This window comes from Pseudophryne corroboree, chromosome 2 (assembly GCF_028390025.1).
Source record: "Pseudophryne corroboree isolate aPseCor3 chromosome 2, aPseCor3.hap2, whole genome shotgun sequence".
Taxonomy (NCBI): Eukaryota; Metazoa; Chordata; class Amphibia; order Anura; family Myobatrachidae; genus Pseudophryne; species Pseudophryne corroboree.
Window position 1 is genome coordinate 214028825 of NC_086445.1, and position 22207 is coordinate 214051031.

The following is a 22207-nucleotide window of genomic DNA, read 5'->3' on the forward strand; positions in this document are numbered from 1 at the left end:
CCCCCCCACTCTATGTTTAGCTGCCAGTGCCTCCCCAGCCACTGACCTCACCGCATGCCACTGGTCTCCGTGTGTAGGCCCCCTCCTCTCCCATAACCAGCCAGCAGGTGTCCGGGAAAATGGCACAGCGGGCATTTTTCTGAAGACCTGCGCCAGTGCTGTAGTGCCAGAGTCTCTAGTGCTCAGAGCACTAACAGCGCTGCTGGCTGGCTACCGGAGAGGAGGGGGCCCACACACCTAGACTGATGAACCCCAGAAAGGTAAGTATGGAACAAATGGGTGCAGTGTGTGCGGTGTGGGCCCCTTTCTGGACCCAGGGCCCCGTGTGCACCGCACACACTGCACCCATTATAGATACGCCACTGGTTTTAGGTCCAGAAGTACACTAACATTATAATCACAAACTGCACGCAGTTCAAACATGAGAGACTACAAAAGGTGACTATCAATAAGCAATGAAATAAGAAAATGGTAGGAGGGGGATCGAGAATGGAGAGAAAAGAGAGGAGGGAGTAGTGTATGCTGCATGCAAGTGTCCTGCAGCACCCCAAGGTGCCACGACACCCAGTTTGGGAACCACTGTCCAATGTTACTAGCATAATTCATGCTACCATTGGGTAAAATATGCATGGCTTATCACTACTTTACCTGTTCTTTACCTGTTAATCAGATTCTCTATCATTTTCTATGATGTAATATAGAAATGACTGCTAGAATCTGACTGGCTGCTATGGGCACCAACAATTTTTAGAAGCTTTAGTGAATCTTCCCCTAAAAAGCTAATATCAGATCTCAATGGGTGTCTGGCAGTGCTCCTGGAATGGATGAGTGGCAACTGAATGCTGATAAAAGAGGGAGATCACCATCTGATAAAATAAGACTGCAGAGGGATCAACTAATAGAGCTTAAACCTGGAAATTCTGAGTTGGAATACTCAGAATATGTGCGCAATCTTGGTGTTGGCCTTGAATGTGGACTAATGCTTAAAATCAGGTGTCAGGCATGACCAATGTTTCATTGTGTTTGAAGGACTTTTTACAATGATACATGCACTCATAACCCCCCCCCCCCGACTTTTACCAGGGGCTACAAGAGGTTCCCCATCTCTCTAGGTGCCCAAGAGTGCTGGAGAAACTAAGCCATGCCCACTCTCAGGGTGTCTGAACAGCACTGTAGGCCATGGGCAAAGCAATGCACTGAGGCCACTACACACCCATTCTTGGGTACCAATTAAAAAAATCATAACATGCCCCTCCTGCATTCCTGCATCCCTCTCCCCACATGCTTCCATACATGCTGTCAGCACTCTTATTGGTAGATTGCTCCAGCCATCCACCAATCAGCATGCCATCTGGCTGTAGATTGGGAGGCAGGTAGAGAATGCTGCCATGCAGTTCTGATTGTGTGATCATCACCCACCCCTGCTCAAAGGCCCTTAGGATTGTGGGTCCCTAGACAGCAGTCCAGTGAGCAGATATGTTAAGATGGCCGCGCCCACCATGCAGTGTCAACGTCCTGCTGTGGTGAATGCCTTAGTAATGTATACATTGAGGGGGCATAGCCTTGTCCCCTCCAGCGGCCACGCCCACCAGGACCCACATGCAAACAAAGTCACGGTGGCCCTACTACAATGCACTTTACCAGGGTCTCCAAGAAACAAATTTGGTATGCCCATAGCTATTAAAGCATTGTAGCCAGGCAGTTACTTAAACCAGAAGTACCATTCCTGCCACATTACAGCTGTTCTCCATTACCTTCACTGACAACTTGTAAGCTGGGCATGCTACCAGACAATACTTTGACTTTTTATATGAACTTGTGAGGTATGGGTCAAGAATCCTATCAACACGGCCCTCTGATTCTGAAAAGCTGAGTGTTATAGGATGTTATCTCATCAGCAACACTGTTAAATATTCACTTTTTTTTAAAAAATTACAATGCTTTAAAGCAGGGGTGGGGAACCTTTTTTCTAGCGAGGGCCATTTGGATATTTATAAAATCCTTCAGGGGCCATACAAAAAAATCTCAATTTAAAAAAATTACCCTGCCCTCCAGTAGGTCTGCCCCTTAGAGGTACTGTGTGTGCGCGCCGGAGGCGCGTGCCAAAAAAAATGGGTATGGCCAGTTAAAATGGGACGTGATACACATATGCCCCCTATAGTGCAGTGCCAGATCCACAATTGCCCCCACAGTGCCAAGTATACAAATGTCCCTCACCGTGCCAGGTATACAAATGTCCCTCACCGTGCCAGGTATACATATGCCCCTCACCGTGCCAGGTATACATATGCCCCCCACTGTGCCAGGTATACAGATGCCCCCACAGTGCCAGGTATACAAATGCCCCCCACAGTGGCAGGTATACAAATGTCCCTCACCGTGCCAGGTATACAAATGTCCCTCACCGTGCCAGGTATACATATGCCCCTCACCATGCCAGGTATACATATGCCCCCCACCGTGCCAGGTATACAGATGCCCCCACAGTGCCAGGTATACAAATGCCCCCCACAGTGCCAGGTATACAAATCGCCCCACCGTGCCAGGTATACAAATGCCCCTCACCGTGCCAGGTATACAAATGCCCCTCACCGTGCCAGGTATACATATGCCCCTCACCGTGCCAGGTATACATATGCCCCTCACCGTGCCAGGTATACAGATGCCCCCACAGTGCTAGGTATACATATGCCCCCACAGTGCCAGGTATACAGATGCCCCCCACAGCGCCAGGTATACAGATGCCCCCACAGTGCCAGCTATACAGATGCCCCCACAGTGCCAGCTATACAGATGCCCCCACAGTGCCAGGTACACAGATACCCCCACAGTGCCAGCTATACAGATGCCCCCACAGTGCCAGGTATACAAATGCCCCTCAAAGTGCCAGGTATACAGATGCCCCCACAGTGCCAGCTATACAGATGCCCCCACAGTGCCAGCTATACAGATGTCCCCACAGTGCCAGGTACACAGATGACCCACAGTGCCAGGTACACAGATGCCCCCACAATGCCAGCTATACAGATGCCCCCACAGTGCCAGCTATACAAATGTCCCCACAGTGCCAGGTATACAGATGCCCCCACAGTGCCAGGTATACAGATGCCCCCCCCCCCTCCCCCCGTGCTGCTTACCGCTGCTTGCTGACAGGGAGGAGAGCGCGGCTATGTCGGGTGGCGGCGGCGGCGTGTAGGACTTCAAACCAGCCGCCGGTGCGAGAGCCATTCAGAGCTCGCGGGCCGGCAGCCGCGGCTCCTGATTGGCTGCCGGTCCGCGAGCTCTGATTGGCTCACGAAGCGGCGGCTAGTTTGAAGACCTACACGCCGCCGCCGTCATCCAACATCGCCGCGCTCTTCTCCCTGTCCTGACAGCTGAGACACGTTGCCGCCGGACTGAGCGGCGGCGTGTCTAACTGACAGAAGCGGGTGGGCCGGAGCAAACGGCTTCACGGCCCGCGGGCCGGAGGTTCCCCACCCCTGCGTTAAAGGAATGACATCATAAGCTTACCATATATCCCTTTATATATTATATTATATCCCTTTATATATTACCATATATCCCTTTAAACTAGGACACTCATGAATTACACAGGTTCTGTGGCTGGCTTATTTCAAGTCTGCATTTCACCTGGTTTTAATCAGCCACAGAACCTGTGCATACCCTCCAACATTTCCAAGCCGAAAGCCGTTACATATATGGGAAAGGGGCGTGGTCGTGGATAAAGGGGCGTGGCTAAGCTGCGCTCCCTAGACGGACTTCAATAGAAATGGGAGATGCTGAAAACCGGTTCATGGCCAGTTTTTGCCCAGCACAGACCATAAAAAAAAGATACAAAAAGGTACAGTTGGAGGGTATGCCTGTGTAACTCATGAGTGTCCTGCTTTAAAGGGATAGTATTGTAAGCTTAAACATTTAAGTACCACAAATTACATTTCCCATATGTACGGGTTATAATGGGTAAAAGTGCTCTTCTAGGAGCAGGCAACAATTTTCTAAAAAGTCTAACCATATGGAGATTTTTAAAATCATGCTAAAATAAAGCATTACAACGTTTCAGCTACTCTGGGGGGGAAAAATACGCTTGCCCAACTCAAAGATGGCGGCTGCAACATCTACGTGTGTCACGGCTTCAATGTTACGTGATTAGAGCGGCGCTCTATGTGCGTCAGGACGCTGGACAAGGAAGGAAGGAGCACACATTGCAGAGAGCACGTTGCTCTGTTGCTGGTGTGGGGAAGGCTGCGAATGGGGGACGGCGTTGCTATGTCCCAGACACAGCTGCAGCCATGTGCCGCAGTGTCCGAGCCGGGAAAAGCGGTGTCCCTTCCCCAGAAGCGCTATTACAGGCAGAGAGCCCACTCCAATCCCATAGCTGATCATACTTTCCAGTAGTAAGTGTCCTCGGCACCTATCTGCGCATTACTCAAAGATCATGTATACAGAACCACAGCTTTATCTGGCGGGCATTATGTGACTTGTAGTACTGCTGCAGCTTGAGGACAAGAAGTTGCACTAGCCTGAGTATAGTCTAACCTACACCTGTGTGTTATATATAAATATCTGTCTATAGCAATTGAGACACATTACCTAACTTGACACATTAGCTGACTTGACAGCACTGACTACTTAACATTTATTTATTATTTTACAGTCCAGTAAAACCTGAAAAAATGGATTGGTCGGAGTACTATCCTGAATATTTTAAGGAACTGTCATCTGATTGTATTCATGATGATGTAAAGGACATGATGGTGGAAGAGAAGAAACAAGTTTATCAAGTTGAGTTTGCAGACATTGGCTGTGGATATGGTGGTTTGCTAGGTAATGTGTGATTTCCACAACTACATACATTGTTTAACATAGACGCTAAAATAATGTTACGTATGATGTCATTTGGTCTGAAATGCTTTTTATTTGTAGTTGCTTTTTAAACTTGAGCTGATGGAATCAGTGCTCTGTTTTGACAGAAATGACTTTCTTTAATGACAGAAAGTTGCTTTTGTTTTGGATAACAGGTCCTATTGAGAGACTGCATTACATGGACCATGAGATCAGTAAACACCTGAGTCTGATCACTGCAGAGGGTGTTCTAAATCCACCGGTTTTCAACATATTTTTTGGGGCAGTTTTGAAAGTACACGATTCACTAAAAGGAGAACATCTGGAAATCTGCCTTGTTGGAAAGCGCTATGTTACACATCACCACCCCTATTTTATGTAAAGAACACAAATTTGTTCTCTATGATGCTACTTTTTCACAAACCTTCTGAAACCCAACCAGAAAATGATTTGGTTGTGATGGGAAAGATTACATAAAAAACCTAAAATTTTATGGCAGATTAGAACCACTTGGCCCATTTGGTCTGCCCCTTTTTTTTTTTATCCTCTAGGTAATCTCAACCCTTTTTAAACATTAGTTCTTTGTAAGTCTATTCATATGCCTATCCCAAGCATGTTAAAATTGCTCTACAGTTTTAGCCCCTACCACCTCTGATTTGAGGCTATTCCACTTATCCGCTACCCTTTCTGTGAAGTAATTTTAACTTAGATTTCCCCTGGTCTCCCTCCAGTCTCAGTGTATGTCCTTGAGATCTAATACTTCTCTTCCTTTGAAGAATGTTTCCCTCCTGTACTTGCCAGCAGCAACCTATGCAGTGCACCACAGATGGCGGCCTCGGATGGTTCCTCCGTGGCCAGGGTGTGCTTTATTTGGATCTTTCCGTGCAGGTTATAGCATACTACTACACACGTGTCATTTTTCCCATACATGCATTTGGTCCTTGTATGGCTCATCTCCCACAGTGTAACCTTCGTAGTGCCCCCAACATGGCTGCCTCATCTGGTGCGCTTGTGGATGGGATGAAATATACATGGACCTGATGGTTTTGTTGGAACTCTACTCTGAACTTTAGGACTCTGCAATCTCCCCATTTTGTGTTCTCTTCTAGGGGCAGACTATTCCATCCTGGGTAATCCTACGCAGTGCCCCCAAGATGGCTGCTGCACCTGGTACCTTGTGAGTGTGGAATACACAACCCTTGGAAGTTATTACCCAAAATGCCTCCACCAATCATGCATTATGCTTTCCGTGTGCTCAAGGTTTTCTTTTGTCTGTGTTGCTTATCTATTGTTGTATTACTTATATCTTCTGTATTATGTGCATTGTTTTTGATGTCTGTAAAGCGCTTTGAGTCCTGTTGGAGAGAGAGCACAGGATAAATAAAATTATTATTTTTACTTTAAGACCCATGGTGTATTTGAAAGTTTCTATCATGTGCCCCCTTTCCCTTCTCTGCTCCAAACTATACATGTTAAGATTTTTTTAGCCTTTCCGGGTATGTTTTGTGATGTAGGCCATGCACCATTTTAGTTGCCCTTCTTTGTACACTCTCTGATGTATTTTATATATTTCTGGAGATATAGTCTTCATAACTAGAAACAGTAGTGTTCCAGATGAGGCCGTACTAAGATTGCTCAAATTGCAATTGTTTAACTTTTTTTTATTTATTTTTTATTTTGGGACCTTAAAACACACTTCCATTTTCCTTACACATTCATCCTAGCAGTGACACACCAATGTGCTTTGTCTAACTGGCTGGTAAAACTGTCTTTCTACTGACACATCCATGATAACTACATGTAACTTCTAGAAAGCTGCCATATTGTATTCTTCAAGCCTGCTCATTGGCAATAGTAAAGTGGTGACACATTTTGTATGTGTCCCATAATTGTGTTAGAGAAGATTGAGAAATTCAGTCAGGGATTGGCAAAGTCATCTTTGTTAGTAATACCATATTTCTTTGGCAACAACTAATAGTGTATTGTATACTTAATTTGCAGTTGAGTTGTCACCCTTGTTTCCAAATACACTCATGCTTGGACTGGAAATAAGGGTCAAGGTGTCTGACTATGTGCAAGACAGGATTAAGTCACTAAGAGCTTCCCATCCGGGCCAGTACCAGAACATTGCCTGCATCAGGAGCAATGCTATGAAATACCTACCCAACTTCTTCAAGAAAGCGCAGGTATCTCACACACCGCATAATTAAAGTGGAAGGGAGTGTTCCGTGTAGCCATATCTGCGTGGCTGGAGTTCTTGCTCCACCTTACCTGAACACACTCAGGTTGTGGAATACTGGCCTAGCGAATACATTTTCTCTGTAATTTAAGTTTCCACAAGTAACTACACACTGACAGAATATCCTCATTAAGATGTCTCTGAAGTAGGAACCCAGATATGACAATTTATGGGAATCCTTTCTCTTCTAGTTGAGTAAGATGTTCTTCCTGTTTCCTGACCCTCACTTTAAGAAGACAAAGCATAAATGGAGGATCATCAGTTCTACGCTGTTGGCAGAATATGCCTATGTGCTGCGTGTTGGGGTGAGTGCTGCACAGTATATGCCTAAGCAGACAACCCTGAGACCACCTATTGGCAGGTCAATAGATGACTACTGACAAAATAGATGGTTTGGATAAAGGTAAAAAGTAATGTGACAAATTAGAAAACGAAGCCAATGTAAATCATTTTGTGCTGCTCTAGGCATAATTCTAGTTTGCCTATATGGTAAATGAGGCATTTCATGTTAGGATTCTGCTACATTCTGGGTCAACAACAGGTTCTCTTTTCTGCAAGTAAAAACTGGCTTTTCTATCTAAATTTAATAGGGAGGCATAAGGATTCTCTTTGTAAATGTTAGGCCACAAATGAAGAAAGCCGCTTGTTGCATGTCTGCAACCAGCAGTGGATTTGGCTCTTTGCTTATTATCTTGTTTTTGAACATTCTGTCCATACATTCTTCTGTGCGAGTCTTCTCATAGACATGACCACATTCAGTAACCAGATAGTATTAGATATTTAGCACAGCTATGAGGACCCTCTTTGGTAGGGCACTCTTTAATAGATTTTGTTTGATAATTGTTGTGATAATAAAATAAAAATAATCTCCTCTAGAATTCAGATGTTCTAAAATGCAGTCCTCAAGGCACCCCAGCAGTCCAGTCTTGGTATTTAAGTAAATACCAAGTAAGTATTTAAGTAAATATAGAATGGAAGATATCGACATACCAGGTGCTGCTAAATAGTCCAGCCTATGCACTTTCCACAGAGTGCCGTGCATGAGCCATTCTCCATGTGCTTTCTGTAGTGCTAATGCACAGTTCTCTGGAAACGCAGTGCCTGGTCCATGTGTTCTGTGATATCTACGGTACATATTTCTGGAAACATGGAGCTTTGCACCATGTTCCCAATGATATGCCCATATTTCTAAGTATATAAAATGTTGCATGGAATTTCCAGTCTGCTATACGTGCTAGTATAATGTGTCTGTGATAAATGTTGCAGGGGTTGGTGTACACAATCACAGATGTGGACGAAGTCCATGAATGGATGGTAAAACATTTTACAGAACATCCCCTTTTTGAGCGGGTCTCAAAAGAGCAACTGGTAAGGTGCTAAAGTGTGAATTTATATTGTACAGTTATTACACTGTATTTGTATATTTTTGGAATGATGATCTTTTTAATTGTGCCCCTCTCTGGTCGTCTTTGCAGGCAAATGACATTATCATAGACAATCTGGGCACATCCACGGAAGAAGGAAAGAAGGTTCAGCGCAACAAAGGACAGAACTTCTTGGCAGTATTTTGCCGTGTAGAAAACAAGACATTCAGGAATCGAGATTCATAGCTGGGATGTTGGAGATATCTGAGATTTACACCCTGCCCTCCCCAAAGGGTGGACAGACCAATGTAAAATTTGGAAAGTTCCTGACATCCTAGTCCAGTTTAGGTCTGGACAGACTGAGGTGGAGGGTCCATGGTATGATACAAAGTCTGGCAGAAGCTGCTGCTACATCACTCTTCATGCCGCAGCTTAGATGACACAATTTATAGTCTTTGGACGTTTGTGAGTTGTGGATGAATGTTTTAAGACTGGTTTGTTGGGGGGGAAAAAACTGTAAGAAGGAAGAAAGAATTACTCCTGCAAGTGGACATGCTGCATTAATATGTATAGGTGTATTCATTGGCTCTATACCATGTTTTTGTACCATCTTGGTTTGCGTCACTATAATCTTTGAGAGTTCTTCCTCAGCGCACAGTAACCATTTTGCGGATTTGAATTATCTTTATTAGCATTAACATTTCATTATCTTCCCGAGCAGAATCTCTCAGCTCTCACAAGTAGAGCCCTACACACACAAGCTGCTTGTTTGCCAGTGTATGGTTTATTTATTTTTTTACTCTCCCCCTGATAAAATGACAGTAATGATAAAAAAATAGATGGTAGATATAGAGGGGTCAGGGCTGAAATTCCAGCGGTCCTGATGCCGGCGGTCAGAATACCAACCGCTGCATCCCAATGGTTAGAATCCTTACTGGGGTCGGGATTGATTCCTGGCAGCCATTCTTGTATAGAAGTAAGGAAATAGAACATAAATACAGGAGTCTCCTAAGTACATATTTCCAGTGTAGTTGTACCCTGGAAAGGGGGGGGGGGGGAAGCATAAGATAAGAAAAGCAGTAAACTTGTCAGTTATGTTTTGTGTATAAATTGTGACCTAGGTATTTTCTATGAGTATGTTAGATTCTCAATTCCAAAGACATTGTTAAAAGCACAGTTTTTTTTTTTTTTAACTATAACTAGCCATAAGTAATATGTGATTATGTGCAGCTGTATGAGCTGCCCGCAGCGCCATCTCGCCACTATATGTAAATGGTACTGTCTCTCAATAACACTGCCTGTTGGTGATCTATAAAATACATGTTAAATTTGAGTAAAACACATTAATATTGTGTATTGAAGGTACAGTGCCTTGCTAAAGTATTCACCCCCCCTTTGCATTTTTCATGTTTTGTTTCCTCACAACCTGGAATTAAAATGGATTGTTTGAAGGTTTACACCATTTCATTCACAGAACATGCCTACAACTTTGAAGACTGTGTTTTGTTTTGTTTTGTTTTTTGTTATTGTGAAGCAAACAACAAATAGGACAAAATGACAGAAAACATCAGCGTGCATAACTATTCACCCCCCCCCCCCCTTAAGTCAGTACTTTGTAGAGCCACCTTTTGCGGCAATTACAGCTGCAAGTCGCTTTGGATAAGTCTCTTTGAGCTTCCACATCTTGCCACTGGGATTTTTGCCCATTCCTCAACGCAAGACTGCTCCAGCATCTTGGATGGTTTCCGCTTGTGAACAGCAATCTTCAAGTCTGACCACAGATTCTCAATTAGATTGAGATCTGGACTTTGATTAGGCCATTCCAACACATTTAAATGTTTCCCCTTAAACCACTCGAATGTTGCTTTAGTAGTATGCTTCGGGTCATTGTCCTGCTGGAAGGTGAACCTCCGTCCCAGTCTCAAATCACGGTCAGACTGAAACAGGTTTTGCTCAAGAATATCCCTGCATTTAGCACCAGCCATCTTTCCCTTGACTCGAAACAGTTTCCCAGGCCCTGCTGCTGAAAAACGCAGCATGATGCTGCCACCGCCATGTTTCACTGTGGGGATGGTGTTCTTGGGGTGATGGGATGTGTTGGGTTTGCGCCAGACATAGCGTTTTCCTTGGTGGTCGAAAAGTTTAATTTTAGTCTCATCTGACCAGAGCACCTTCCTCCATACATCTGGCAAACTCAAAACGTGCCTTCTTAGTGTTAAAAATGAGTAATGGCTTTTTTTTTGGCCACTCTTCCATAAAGCCCAGCTCTATGGAGCGTACGGCTTATTGTGGTCACATACACAGATACACCAGTGTCTGCTGTGGAACCCTGTAGCTCCTTCAGGGTTACCTTTGGTCTCTGTGCTGTCTCTCTGATTAATGTCCTCCTTGCCCGGTCTGTGAGTTTTGGTGGCGGCCCTCTCTTGGCAGGTTTATTGTGGTACCATGTTCTTTCCATTTGAAGATGATGGATTTGATGGTGCTCCGGGGAATCATCAAAGATTTTAATATTTTTTTTTTAATAACCCAACCCTGACTTGTACTTCTCAACAAATTGTCCCTGACTTGTTTGGAGAGCTCCTTGGTCTTCATGGTGTGATGTCTCTTGCTTAGTGCTGTTGCAGCCTCTGGGGCCTTTCAGAAAAGGTGTGTTTTCTCCAGCAGGGTCCACAGGTTATCCACAGGCTAACAATGGGATATGATGGAGTTATAGCAGATTGGCACCAAACGATCACAAGCTTTCAGTCCTCCCAGGATGCAACGGGCCCGCCCATATATCCCCGCCCACTGGCTCAGGCAAATCAGTTTTTTGTTTGGTGCGGCAGGAGCCGGAACATGGTCAGAGGGCTTCTGTTCTTGGCAGCCCTAAGCTTTCTTATTTTATTTTTATAGTCTTACAATGTTTTTGAGTGATCTTTCCTAACAGCGTCTTATACGCATATTGGAAAGAGTCGCTCCAACAACTCTCCGCCGGGTTGCAACAACGCTTACCCACGGTACAGTGCTGTCTCGGTGGGCGTATGTGTCGGATATACTAGCAGGCCCAGCAGACGTTACCAGGCTGTGGCCGGAGCACAGGGAGAAGGTAAGGCATCGGTTCCACTTAGTAGGGGAATACGACACAGCCGCACTGTATTGGGAGGAGACTATCAAACAGTAGCTGGCGCGCCACCACCACCACGGGTGCTTCAGTGCTAGGCCTTAGGGATCATAAGGCACTAGGAATAGCATGGGGCTGCGATCCCTAGGGTTGATGTCAGCGGTGGGGAGTCGGATGCTCTCCTGGTCGCCCCTCCCCCCAGTTCATGACCAGTTTCCGTCGGTCTCCTACCATGAACTGTTGCCTCACTTCCGTCTCAGACGCTACCATGTATGTGTTCACTAAACGCTACCACGTGGAGACCCGGTCGCAGTACATGCGTCTGTATGACCAGTGCGTCTGTGTTCGCTGAAAGTTCCCGGAGCGGCAGTGTACACTACTAGCGTCTGGATCCACTCAGCGTTCGCTAATGTATTGATCGATCTTGGAAGCGAGGTGAGTCTCCCTGTATCCCACTCTACTGAGTATGGGTTATACATCACTAAAATTCTATCTACTTTTGTTAGTATGAATAGTTAAGTTTAGTGCCTATTGCATATGAGTCTGTGTACATTACTGTGGTTTTCTTCGCATTGCGTCTGAATACGTTAAGATGTGTATAGAACAGAATTCAGTAATATATATTACTACATACTTTAAAATGTGTTTGTAGTTGATAATATGCTCATATGACTAATATATAACATGTGACTGACTGCTAGTGTGATTGCTGACTATTTATATATGTTTGTCAGTGGTTTCTTCCTGAGCCTCAATGCTGGTGCATAGGTAGGGTTAGATTGATATCACTTTAGAAAGTAAAGTGATTACAGTCACAAATTGTGTAGTACACTGTGAAAGTGCTGATTATTTATCATGTCTAAGCGGCAAAAGTGACGATGTTACACTGACCGTAACACCAACACTCATATCAACATGTTTGTCCTGCAAATCTGTATTATCCTCTCAGGATCTGGTACAGGATGGTTTATGTGCAAATTGTTTTGCTTTTCAGCAGATTACAAGGCAGATCCCTGTTCAGCATTAGGTAGATCCACCTTGGGCGATGTTTGCATAGACCTTGTCCAGTATAGCTGAACGGGTAATTCCTACAGCTTCAATACCAGGAGTAGGGTACACTATTAACTCATACATGCAGCTCCCTTCTTACAGTATATCCCCAACAGCTTCTCCAATGAAACAAGCTGATCACCCGAGTGTAAATAAATCATCTAATTCACAGCCTACACAAGATGATTCATCAGATGCTGATAGCTCTATAGACTCTGCTTCAGCGTACGAAGAACAGGTAGAAGGTATCAGCTCAGTGGATATGGCTGAATTAATTAGAGCAATGAAGGCTATTCTGTCCTTAGAGGATGCAGCAGAGCCGGTGTTAAAAACTAAGGCCCCTGTGTTTAAACGTCCCAAAACAGTTAGGATAGAGTTTCCAGGATCAGACCAGCTGACGGAAATCATGGCAGAAGCTTGGGCTACACCCAATAAAAACTACAGGATTCCCAGAAAGTGTGATTCTAATTATCCTTTTCCAACTGGGGACTGTTTAAAAAGGGAAGTGCCTCCTAAAGTAGATACGCATGTCCTTCGATTAGTGTGAAAATCTATTTCTCTTATGTCCTAGAGGATGCTGGGGACTCCGTAAGGACCATGGGGTATAGACGGGCTCCGCAGAAGACATGGGCACTCTAAGACCTTATAATGGGCGTGAGCTGGCTACTCCCTCTATGCCCCTCCTCCAGACCTCAGTTAGATTCTGTGCCCAGAGGAGACTGGTCACAAACTAGGGGAGCTCTACTGAGTTTCTCTAGAAAAGACTTTTGTTAGGTTTTTTATTTTCAGGGAGCACTGCTGGCAACAGGCTCCCTGCTTCGTGGGACTGAGGGGAGAGAAGCAGACCTACTTTATTGATAGGCTCTGCTTCTTAGGCTACTGGACACCATTAGCTCCAGAGGGTCGGAACACAGGTGTCGTCCTCGCTGTTCGTCCCAGAGCCGCGCCGCCGTCCTCCTCGCAGAGCCGGAAGATAGAAGCCAGGTGAGTAGAGAAAGCAAGAAGACATCAAAGGTGGCAGAAGACTTCAGATCTTTGTGAGGTACCGCGCAGCGGTCGCGCTGCGCGCCATTGCTCCCACACACACACAACAGCACAGCAAGGGTGCAGGGGGGGCACCCTGGGCAGCAATTTTTACCTCATATATAGGCTGGCACAAGTATAGATACTGCTGAGGCAGTATATAAAGCCCCGCCAGTATAAAGAAACAGCGGGACCGAAGCCTGCCATCGAGGGGGCGGAGCTTGTTCCCTCAGCTCTAACCAGCGCCATTTTCTCCACAGCTTGCTGCAGAGAAGCTGCTCCCGGACTCTTCCCCTGCTGTACACAAGTAACAGGGTGCAAAATGAGGGTGGGGGTTGGGGGGGGCACATTAATTTGGTGCAAAATTTATTAATATAAAAGCGCTTACTCTTCTGGGACTTTGTTTCAGAACCACAGGGCGCTGGGTGTGAGCTGGTATACTTTCTCCAAAGGGCCTTATTGTGGGTCTGTCCCCATATCCATATATCCCAGTGTGTGTGGGGTGTCGGTACGTGTGTGTCGACATGTTTGAAGTGGAAGGCTCTTCTAGGGAGGATGCAGAGCAGATGGTAGTATTGTCTCCGGAGGCACCGCCGACGGCTAATTGGGTTGACATGTGGAATGTTTTGAATGCAAATGTGGCTTTATTACATAAGAGATTGGACAAAGAGTCCAAATGCCAACCAGGGAATCACTCCATGGCTCTTACTGTGTCACAAGACCCTTCAGGGTCCCAAAAACGTCCCTTTACCCAGATAGCAGACACTGATACCGACACGGATTCCGACTCCAGTGACGACTATGATGAGGCAAAGTTGCACCCAAGGGTGGCAAAGAGTATTCAATACATGATTATTGCAATAAAAGATGTATTACATATCACAGAGGACCCGTCTGTCCCGGACACACGGGTCTGTATGTTTAAGGGGAAGAAACCTGAGGTAACCTTTCCCCCATCACATGAGCTGAACGCTTTATTTGAAAAGGCTTGGGAAACTCCAGACAAGAGGCTGCAGATTCCCAAGAGAATTATAATGGCGTTTCTCTTACGTCGTAGAGGATGCTGGGGACTCCGTAAGGACCATGGGGTATAGACGGGCTCCGCATGAGATAGGGCACCTAAAAAGAACTTTTACTATGGGTGTGCACTGGCTCCTCCCACTATGCCCCTCCTCCAGACCTCAGTTAGATCTTGTACCCAGAGGAGAATGGGTGCACTGCAGAGAGCTCTCCAGAGTTTTCTGTTGAAAAAGAATTTTGTTAGGTTTTTTATTTTCAGGGACTCCTGTTGGCAACAGGCTCCCTGCATCGTGGGACTGAGGGGAGAGAAGCAGGGCTGGCTTAATGGTTGGGCTCTGTTTCTAAGGCTACTGGACACCATTAGCTCCAGAGGGAGTCGGAACACAGGTCTCACCTGGGGTTCGTCCCGGAGCCGCGCCGCCGTCCTCCTCACAGATGCCGAAGATGGAAGCCGGGTGAGTATGAGAAGGCAGAAGACATCATAGGCGGCAGAAGACATCAGATCTTCATGAGGTAAGGCCATTGCTCCCATTCACACACACAGAGCAGCACTGAAGGGTGCAGGGCGCAGGGGGGGGGGCGCCCTGGGCAGCAATAAACCTCACATTTGGGCACTGACAAGGTAGATTAGGCTGCTGGGCAGTAATTCTACGATCCCCCGCCATTTTCTATAAAAAAATCACCGGGGCCGAAGCCCGCCGTCGGGTGGGCGGAGCTTGATCCCCAGCACTAACCAGCCCCATTTTCTCCACAGAAGCTGCATGAGGAAAACGCTGGCTCCCTGGGCTCTCACCTGCTGAACATTCAGGCTGGAAAAAAGAGGAGGGGGGCATTTTGAGCGCAGTGCGTGGGATTCTGGTAATTTTATATATAAAAGCGCTATCTGGTCATATTTTTCCAGTGTTATTAAGCGCTGGGTGTGTGATGGCATACTCTCTCTCTGTCTCTCCTAAGGGCCTGGTTGGGGTTTTGTCCCCTTATAGGTTAATCCCTGTGTGTGGGGGGTGTCGGTACGTGGTGTCGACATGTCTGAAGCGGAAGGCTTTTCCAAGGAGGAGGTGGAGCAAATGAGTGGTGTGTCCCCGTCGGTTGTGCCGACTCAGGAATGGATGGACATGTGGCATATGTTGAATGCAAGTGTGGCATCCTTTCATAAGAGGCTTGATAAGGCTGAATAAGGGGGACATCAGGGGGTCAATCCTCGGATTGGACCGACTCACAGGGCCCGTCGGGGTCTCAAAAGCGTCCCTTAACACAAGACACTACTACCGACACGGACTCTGATTCCAGTGTCGACTATGACGAAGTGAAATTGCACCCTAGGGTGACAAAAAGCATTCAGTGTATGATTGTGGCAATAAGGGATGTGTTGCATGTTGCGGATGAACCCTCGGTCCCCGACACAAGGGTGCACATGTTTAAGGGAAAGAAACAGATTATACGTTTTCCCACATCTCATAAGCTAAATGATTTCTTTGAAAAAAATTGGGAGACTCCGAAAAAGAGACCGCAGATACCCAAAAGAATTTATATGGCATACCCCTTCCCTAAACAGGACAGGGAGCGTTGGGAGTCACCTCCCACTGTGGACAAGGCCCTGACGCGCTTGTCCAAGAAAGTGGCGCTACCGTCTCCTGACACAGCTGCCCTTAGGGACCCTGCAGATCGCAGGCAAGAGACTACCTTAAAGTGTATTTATTCTCATACTGGAGCAGTCCTTAGACCGACAATTGCGTCGGCATGGGTGTGTAGCGCGATTTCTGCTTGGACAGATGAGCTGACATCTGATTTTGATAATCTAAAAGGGTTTACAAAGGACTGCCGCGCCCCAGAGAGCAGCAGTGGTGATATCTACAGGTGGTCACTCAACCTCCTACAACATAGATACATAAAACAAAAAGAGAAATCACGTCTGCGCTCGTCTCGGAGTATACACTAAGAGAGGTGGGGTTAATAGTACATAAGTCTCTAATAAAAGGATTGTTCTTGAATTAAGTGCGTTGACTTAATGTATCCCGTAAAGTTATTGATGCGTACTTGGGCCTTTCTTTATGTGTTTTAGTTCCTACTTCTCCAAGTTGGATCTTGAGTGGGTTCGTGTTGTTGGACTGTGGTATGTTCTTCTTGTACCGGTGAATTCGGTATTCGTTCTCTGGATTTTCTCCTGTGCTTCCCTCCGGGGTACCAAGATATTTCTTGACCTCAGAAATTAGGGGTAGAGAAGCAGAGATAGCCGCTGATAGTGTAGTAAGCGTATTAAGAATGACGTTATAGACTTGTAGGGGTGTCTTATGAGAAGATCTTAAAGAAGTGGCGACTGTTGGTTGCGTACCGTACTCACGTGAGAGACGTGATGTACCCCTTGCATAAAGGTATCTTTAATGTTCTTATGTTGTTCTCCTCTTCCTCCAGACAGGATTCTATATAGTTCTTATCCTCGGGAGGGAGAGAGGAGATAGAACAGTTGGTAGTGTGATAGGTTTTTTGTGTGAAGTGAGTATTTACTAGAGAGCAAATCACTCCTCTGAACTTATCATTTTTAAAGGGGAGTGCGTACCGTACTCACATCCGTACAGGAAAGTGCAAAACACATATAGGTATCTTTTCTCGAATCGATATATTGTCATACACGGTTACACTCATGCAGGTAAAATAGATGAGAGAAATGGTGGGCGTACCCAACTCACACTGTACAATGCGGGGACTTGTATATAAAGGTATCTTTAAAATGATCCTGTTGGCTCTAGAAGTTCTTAGTTTCGGAATCCATTCCGCTCGTATAAATATGAAGAAAAATGAAGCAGGGTGTCATGGGGTAACCCATTTAAAATGATTTAATAGTACAAAAAACTTCTAAAACAACATAAAACTGCCAATGGACTCCAGATAGGAAAGGGGGGCATACACGGGTGGATGAAAGATGTTAATGTCCGGATCGTTCTCACCTTAGTAAATGCCGTCCCTATCAGTCCCTGGAAGTCCTGGCCCTCACACCAACGCGTTTCGACTGAAGAAGTCTTTTTCAAGGAAAAAGACTTCTTCAGTCGAAACGCGTTGGTGTGAGGGCCAGGACTTCCAGGGACTGATAGGGACGGCATTTACTAAGGTGAGAACGATCCGGACATTAACATCTTTCATCCACCCGTGTATGCCCCCCTTTCCTATCTGGAGTCCATTGGCAGTTTTATGTTGTTTTAGAAGTTTTTTGTACTATTAAATCATTTTAAATGGGTTACCCCATGACACCCTGCTTCATTTTTCTTCATATTTATACGAGCGGAATGGATTCCGAAACTAAGAACTTCTAGAGCCAACAGGATCATTTTAAAGATACCTTTATATACAAGTCCCCGCATTGTACAGTGTGAGTTGGGTACGCCCACCATTTCTCTCATCTATTTTACCTGCATGAGTGTAACCGTGTATGACAATATATCGATTCGAGAAAAGATACCTATATGTGTTTTGCACTTTCCTGTACGGATGTGAGTACGGTACGCACTCCCCTTTAAAAATGATAAGTTCAGAGGAGTGATTTGCTCTCTAGTAAATACTCACTTCACACAAAAAACCTATCACACTACCAACTGTTCTATCTCCTCTCTCCCTCCCGAGGATAAGAACTATATAGAATCCTGTCTGGAGGAAGAGGAGAACAACATAAGAACATTAAAGATACCTTTATGCAAGGGGTACATCACGTCTCTCACGTGAGTACGGTACGCAACCAACAGTCGCCACTTCTTTAAGATCTTCTCATAAGACACCCCTACAAGTCTATAACGTCATTCTTAATACGCTTACTACACTATCAGCGGCTATCTCTGCTTCTCTACCCCTAATTTCTGAGGTCAAGAAATATCTTGGTACCCCGGAGGGAAGCACAGGAGAAAATCCAGAGAACGAATACCGAATTCACCGGTACAAGAAGAACATACCACAGTCCAACAACACGAACCCACTCAAGATCCAACTTGGAGAAGTAGGAACTAAAACACATAAAGAAAGGCCCAAGTACGCATCAATAACTTTACGGGATACATTAAGTCAACGCACTTAATTCAAGAACAATCCTTTTATTAGAGACTTATGTACTATTAACCCCACCTCTCTTAGTGTATACTCCGAGACGAGCGCAGACGTGATTTCTCTTTTTGTTTTATGTATCTGATTTTGATAAGATGGATAAGGATACTATATTCTTAACTCTAGCCCATATTAAAGACGCAGTCTTATTTATGAGGGATGCTCAAAGGGACATTGGTTTGCTGGCTTCTAGGGCCAATGCCATGTCTATCTCTGCGAGAAGATCCTAATGGACTCGCCAATGGACGGGTGATGCAGATTCCAAAAAACATATGGAAGTTCTACCCTATAAGGGAGATGTATTGTTTGGGGATGGGCTGACGGAACTGGTTTCCACAGCTACAGCAGGTAAATCAAACTTTTTACCATTTATTCCCCAACAGCAAAAGAAAGTACCACCCTATCAGATGCAGTCCTTTCGGTCGCACAAGCCCAGAAGAGGTCGGGGATCCTCCTTCCTCGCCAGAGGTAAGGGCAGAGGCAAAAGAGCACCTGCTTCGGCAGGTGCCCAGGAACAAAAGTCCTCCCCGGCTACTCCAAAGCCCACAGCATGACGCTGTGGCTCCCCTGAGGGAGTCCGCACCGGTGGGGGCACGTCTTCGACTTTTCAGCCAGGCCTGGGTCAGCTCAGGCCTGAATCCTTGGGTGTTGGAAATAGTTTCCCAGGGTTACCAACTGGAATTCGAGGAGGTGCCCCCGCGCCGATTTTTCAAATCGGCCCTACCAGCTTCCACATCAGAACGGGATGTAGTCTTAGCTGCAATTCAAACGCCGTGTCTACAGCAAGTAATAATCAGGGTTCCCCTGAACCAGCAGGGAAGAGGTTACTACTCAACCCTATTTATGGTCCCGAAACCGGACGGTTCGGTCAGACCTATTTTGAATCTGAAATCCCTAAACCTGTACATAAAAAGATTCAAATTCAAAATGGAATCACTCAGAGCGATAATAGCCAGTATGGAGGAGGGGGAGTTTATGGTGTCTCTGGACATAAAGGATGCGTACCTTCATGTCCCCATATATTCCCCCCATCAGGTATACCTGAGATTCGCTGTACAGGATTGTCATTACCAATTTCAGACGTTGCCGTTTGGGCTTTCCACGGCCCCGAGGATTTTCACCAAGATAATGGCGGAAATGATGGTGGTCCTGCGCAAGCATGGAGTCACAATTATCCCATACTTGGACGATCTCCTAATAAAAGCGAGATCCAGAGAGAAATTGCTGAGCAGTGTGGCGCTCTCTCTGAGAGTGCTCCAGCAACACGGTTGGATTCTAAATCTACCGAAGTCACAGTTGATTCCGACAACTCGACTAACGTTCCTAGGTATGATACTGGATACGGAACAAATGAAGGTCTTTCTCCCACTGGAGAAAGCCCAGGACATCCAGAACATAGTCAGAGACCTGCTAAAAACGAAAAGGGTGTCAGTTCACCAATGCACTCGAGTTCTGTGAAAAATGGTGGCGGCCTACGAGGCCATTCCCTTCGGAAGGTTCCATGCAAGGACTTTTCAAAGGGACCTTCTGGACAAGTGGTCCGAGTCCCATCTGCACTTACATCGGAAAATAACTCTGTCCCAAGGGGCCAGGGTGTCTCTCCTGTGGTGGTTGCAAAGTACTCACCTGCTGGAGGGTCGCAGTTTCGGAATTCAGGATTGGATCCTGGTTACCACAGACGCGAGCCTCCGAGGATGGGGAGCAGTCACACAAGGAAGAAGTTTTCAGGGACTGTGGTCAGACCAGGAGTCCTGTCTACACATCAATGTGTTGGAACTCAGGGCCATTTACAACGGCCTTCGACAAGCGGAGAGTTTTCTTCGAAACCTACCGGTTCTGATTCAATCAGACAATGTCACAGCAGTGGCTCATGTGAACCGCCAAGGCGGGACAAGAAGCAGAGTCGCGATGGCGGAAGCCACCAGGATTCTTCGCTGGGCGGAAAATCATGTAAGCGCTCTGTCGGCTGTCTTCATTCCGGGAGTGGACAACTGGGAAGCAGACTTCCTCAGCAGACACGATCTCCATCCAGGAGAGTGGGGACTTCATCAAGAAGTCTTTGCAGACGTAAAGCGTCTTTGGGAACTCCTCAAATAGACATGATGGCGTCACGCCTCAACAAGAAGCTTCGGAGGTATTGTGCCAGGTCTTGGGACCCTCAGGCAGTAGCAGTAGACGCTCTGGTAACACCGTGGGTGTTCAAATCGGTCTACGTGTTTCCTCCTCTTCCTCTCATCACAAAAGTGTTGAGGATCATAAGACGAAGAAGAGTACAGACGATACTCGTTGTCCCAGACTGGCCTCGAAGGGCCTGGTACTCGGATCTACAAGAGATGCTCACAGGAGATCCCTGGCCTCTTCCTCTGAGGGAAGACCTGTTGCAACAGGGGCCTGTGTATTTCAAGACGTACTGCGGTTACGTTTGACGGCATGGCGGTGGAACGCCGAATCCTAGCGAAAAAGGGGATTCCGGAAGAGGTCATCCCTACTTTAATAAAGGCTAGGAAGGAGGTGACGGTAAAGCACTATCACCGTATCTGGCGAAAGTATGTGTCTTGGTGTGAGACCAAGAATGCACCTACGGAAGATTTTCATCTGGGTCGTTTTCTCCACTTCCTACAGACAGGAGTGGATATGGGCCTGAAATTAGGCTCTGTTAAGGTACAGATTTTGGCCCTCTCGATTTTCTTTCAGAAGGAATTGGCTTCTCTTCCAGAAGTCCAAACGTTTGTAAAGGGAGTGCTGCACATCCAGCCCCCTTTTGTGCCTCCAGTGGCACCATGGGACCTGAACGTGGTGTTGCAGTTCCTAAAATCACACTGGTTTGAACCGCTTAACAAGGTTGAGTTGAAATTTCTTACCTGGAAGGTGGTCATTTTGTTGGCCTTAGCATCAGCAAGGCGAGTGTCAGAATTGGCGGCTTTGTCACACAAGAGCCCCTACTTGATTTTTCATGTGGATCGAGCTGAATTGAGGACACGTCCGCAATTTTTGCCTAAAGTGGTTTCTTCATTCCATATGAATCAACCTATTGTGGTGCCTGTGGCGACAAGTGACCTGGAGGATTCCAGATCCCTGGACGTAGTCAGGGCCTTAAAGATTTATGTAGCCAGGACGGCTAGAATTAGGAAAACAGAGGCTCTGTTTGTCCTGTATGCTGCTAATAAGATTGGCGCACCTGCTTCGAAGCAGACTATTGCTCGCTGGATCTGTAATACGATTCAGCAGGCTCATTCTACGGCTGGATTGCCGATACCAAATTCGGTTAAGGCCCATTCCACTAGGAAGGTGGTTTCTTCTTGGGCGGCTGCCCGAGGCGTCTCGACATTACAACTTTGCTGAGCGGCGACTTGGTCGGGGGTCAAACACTTTTGCTAAATTCTACAAGTTTGATACTCTGGCTGATGAGGACCTAGCGTTTGCTCAGTCGGTGCTGCAGAGTCATACGCACTCTCCCGCCCGATTGGATGCTTTGGTATAAAC

The 22207-nt window shown here is 46.1% G+C and overlaps 1 protein-coding gene across 1 annotated transcript; it reads left to right on the top strand.

Annotated features, from left to right (window-relative positions):
• Positions 1 to 4150: 4150 nt before the first annotated feature.
• METTL1 (methyltransferase 1, tRNA methylguanosine) lies at positions 4151 to 9932 on the top strand. The gene is made up of 6 exons (XM_063952302.1): positions 4151 to 4394; positions 4655 to 4824; positions 6844 to 7028; positions 7273 to 7386; positions 8348 to 8449; positions 8557 to 9932. The coding sequence occupies exons 1-6, from the start codon at positions 4162 to 4164 to the stop codon at positions 8689 to 8691; spliced, it is 939 nt and encodes a 312-aa protein (XP_063808372.1). The 5' UTR covers positions 4151 to 4161; the 3' UTR covers positions 8692 to 9932.
• The last annotated feature ends 12275 nt before the right edge of the window (positions 9933 to 22207 follow it).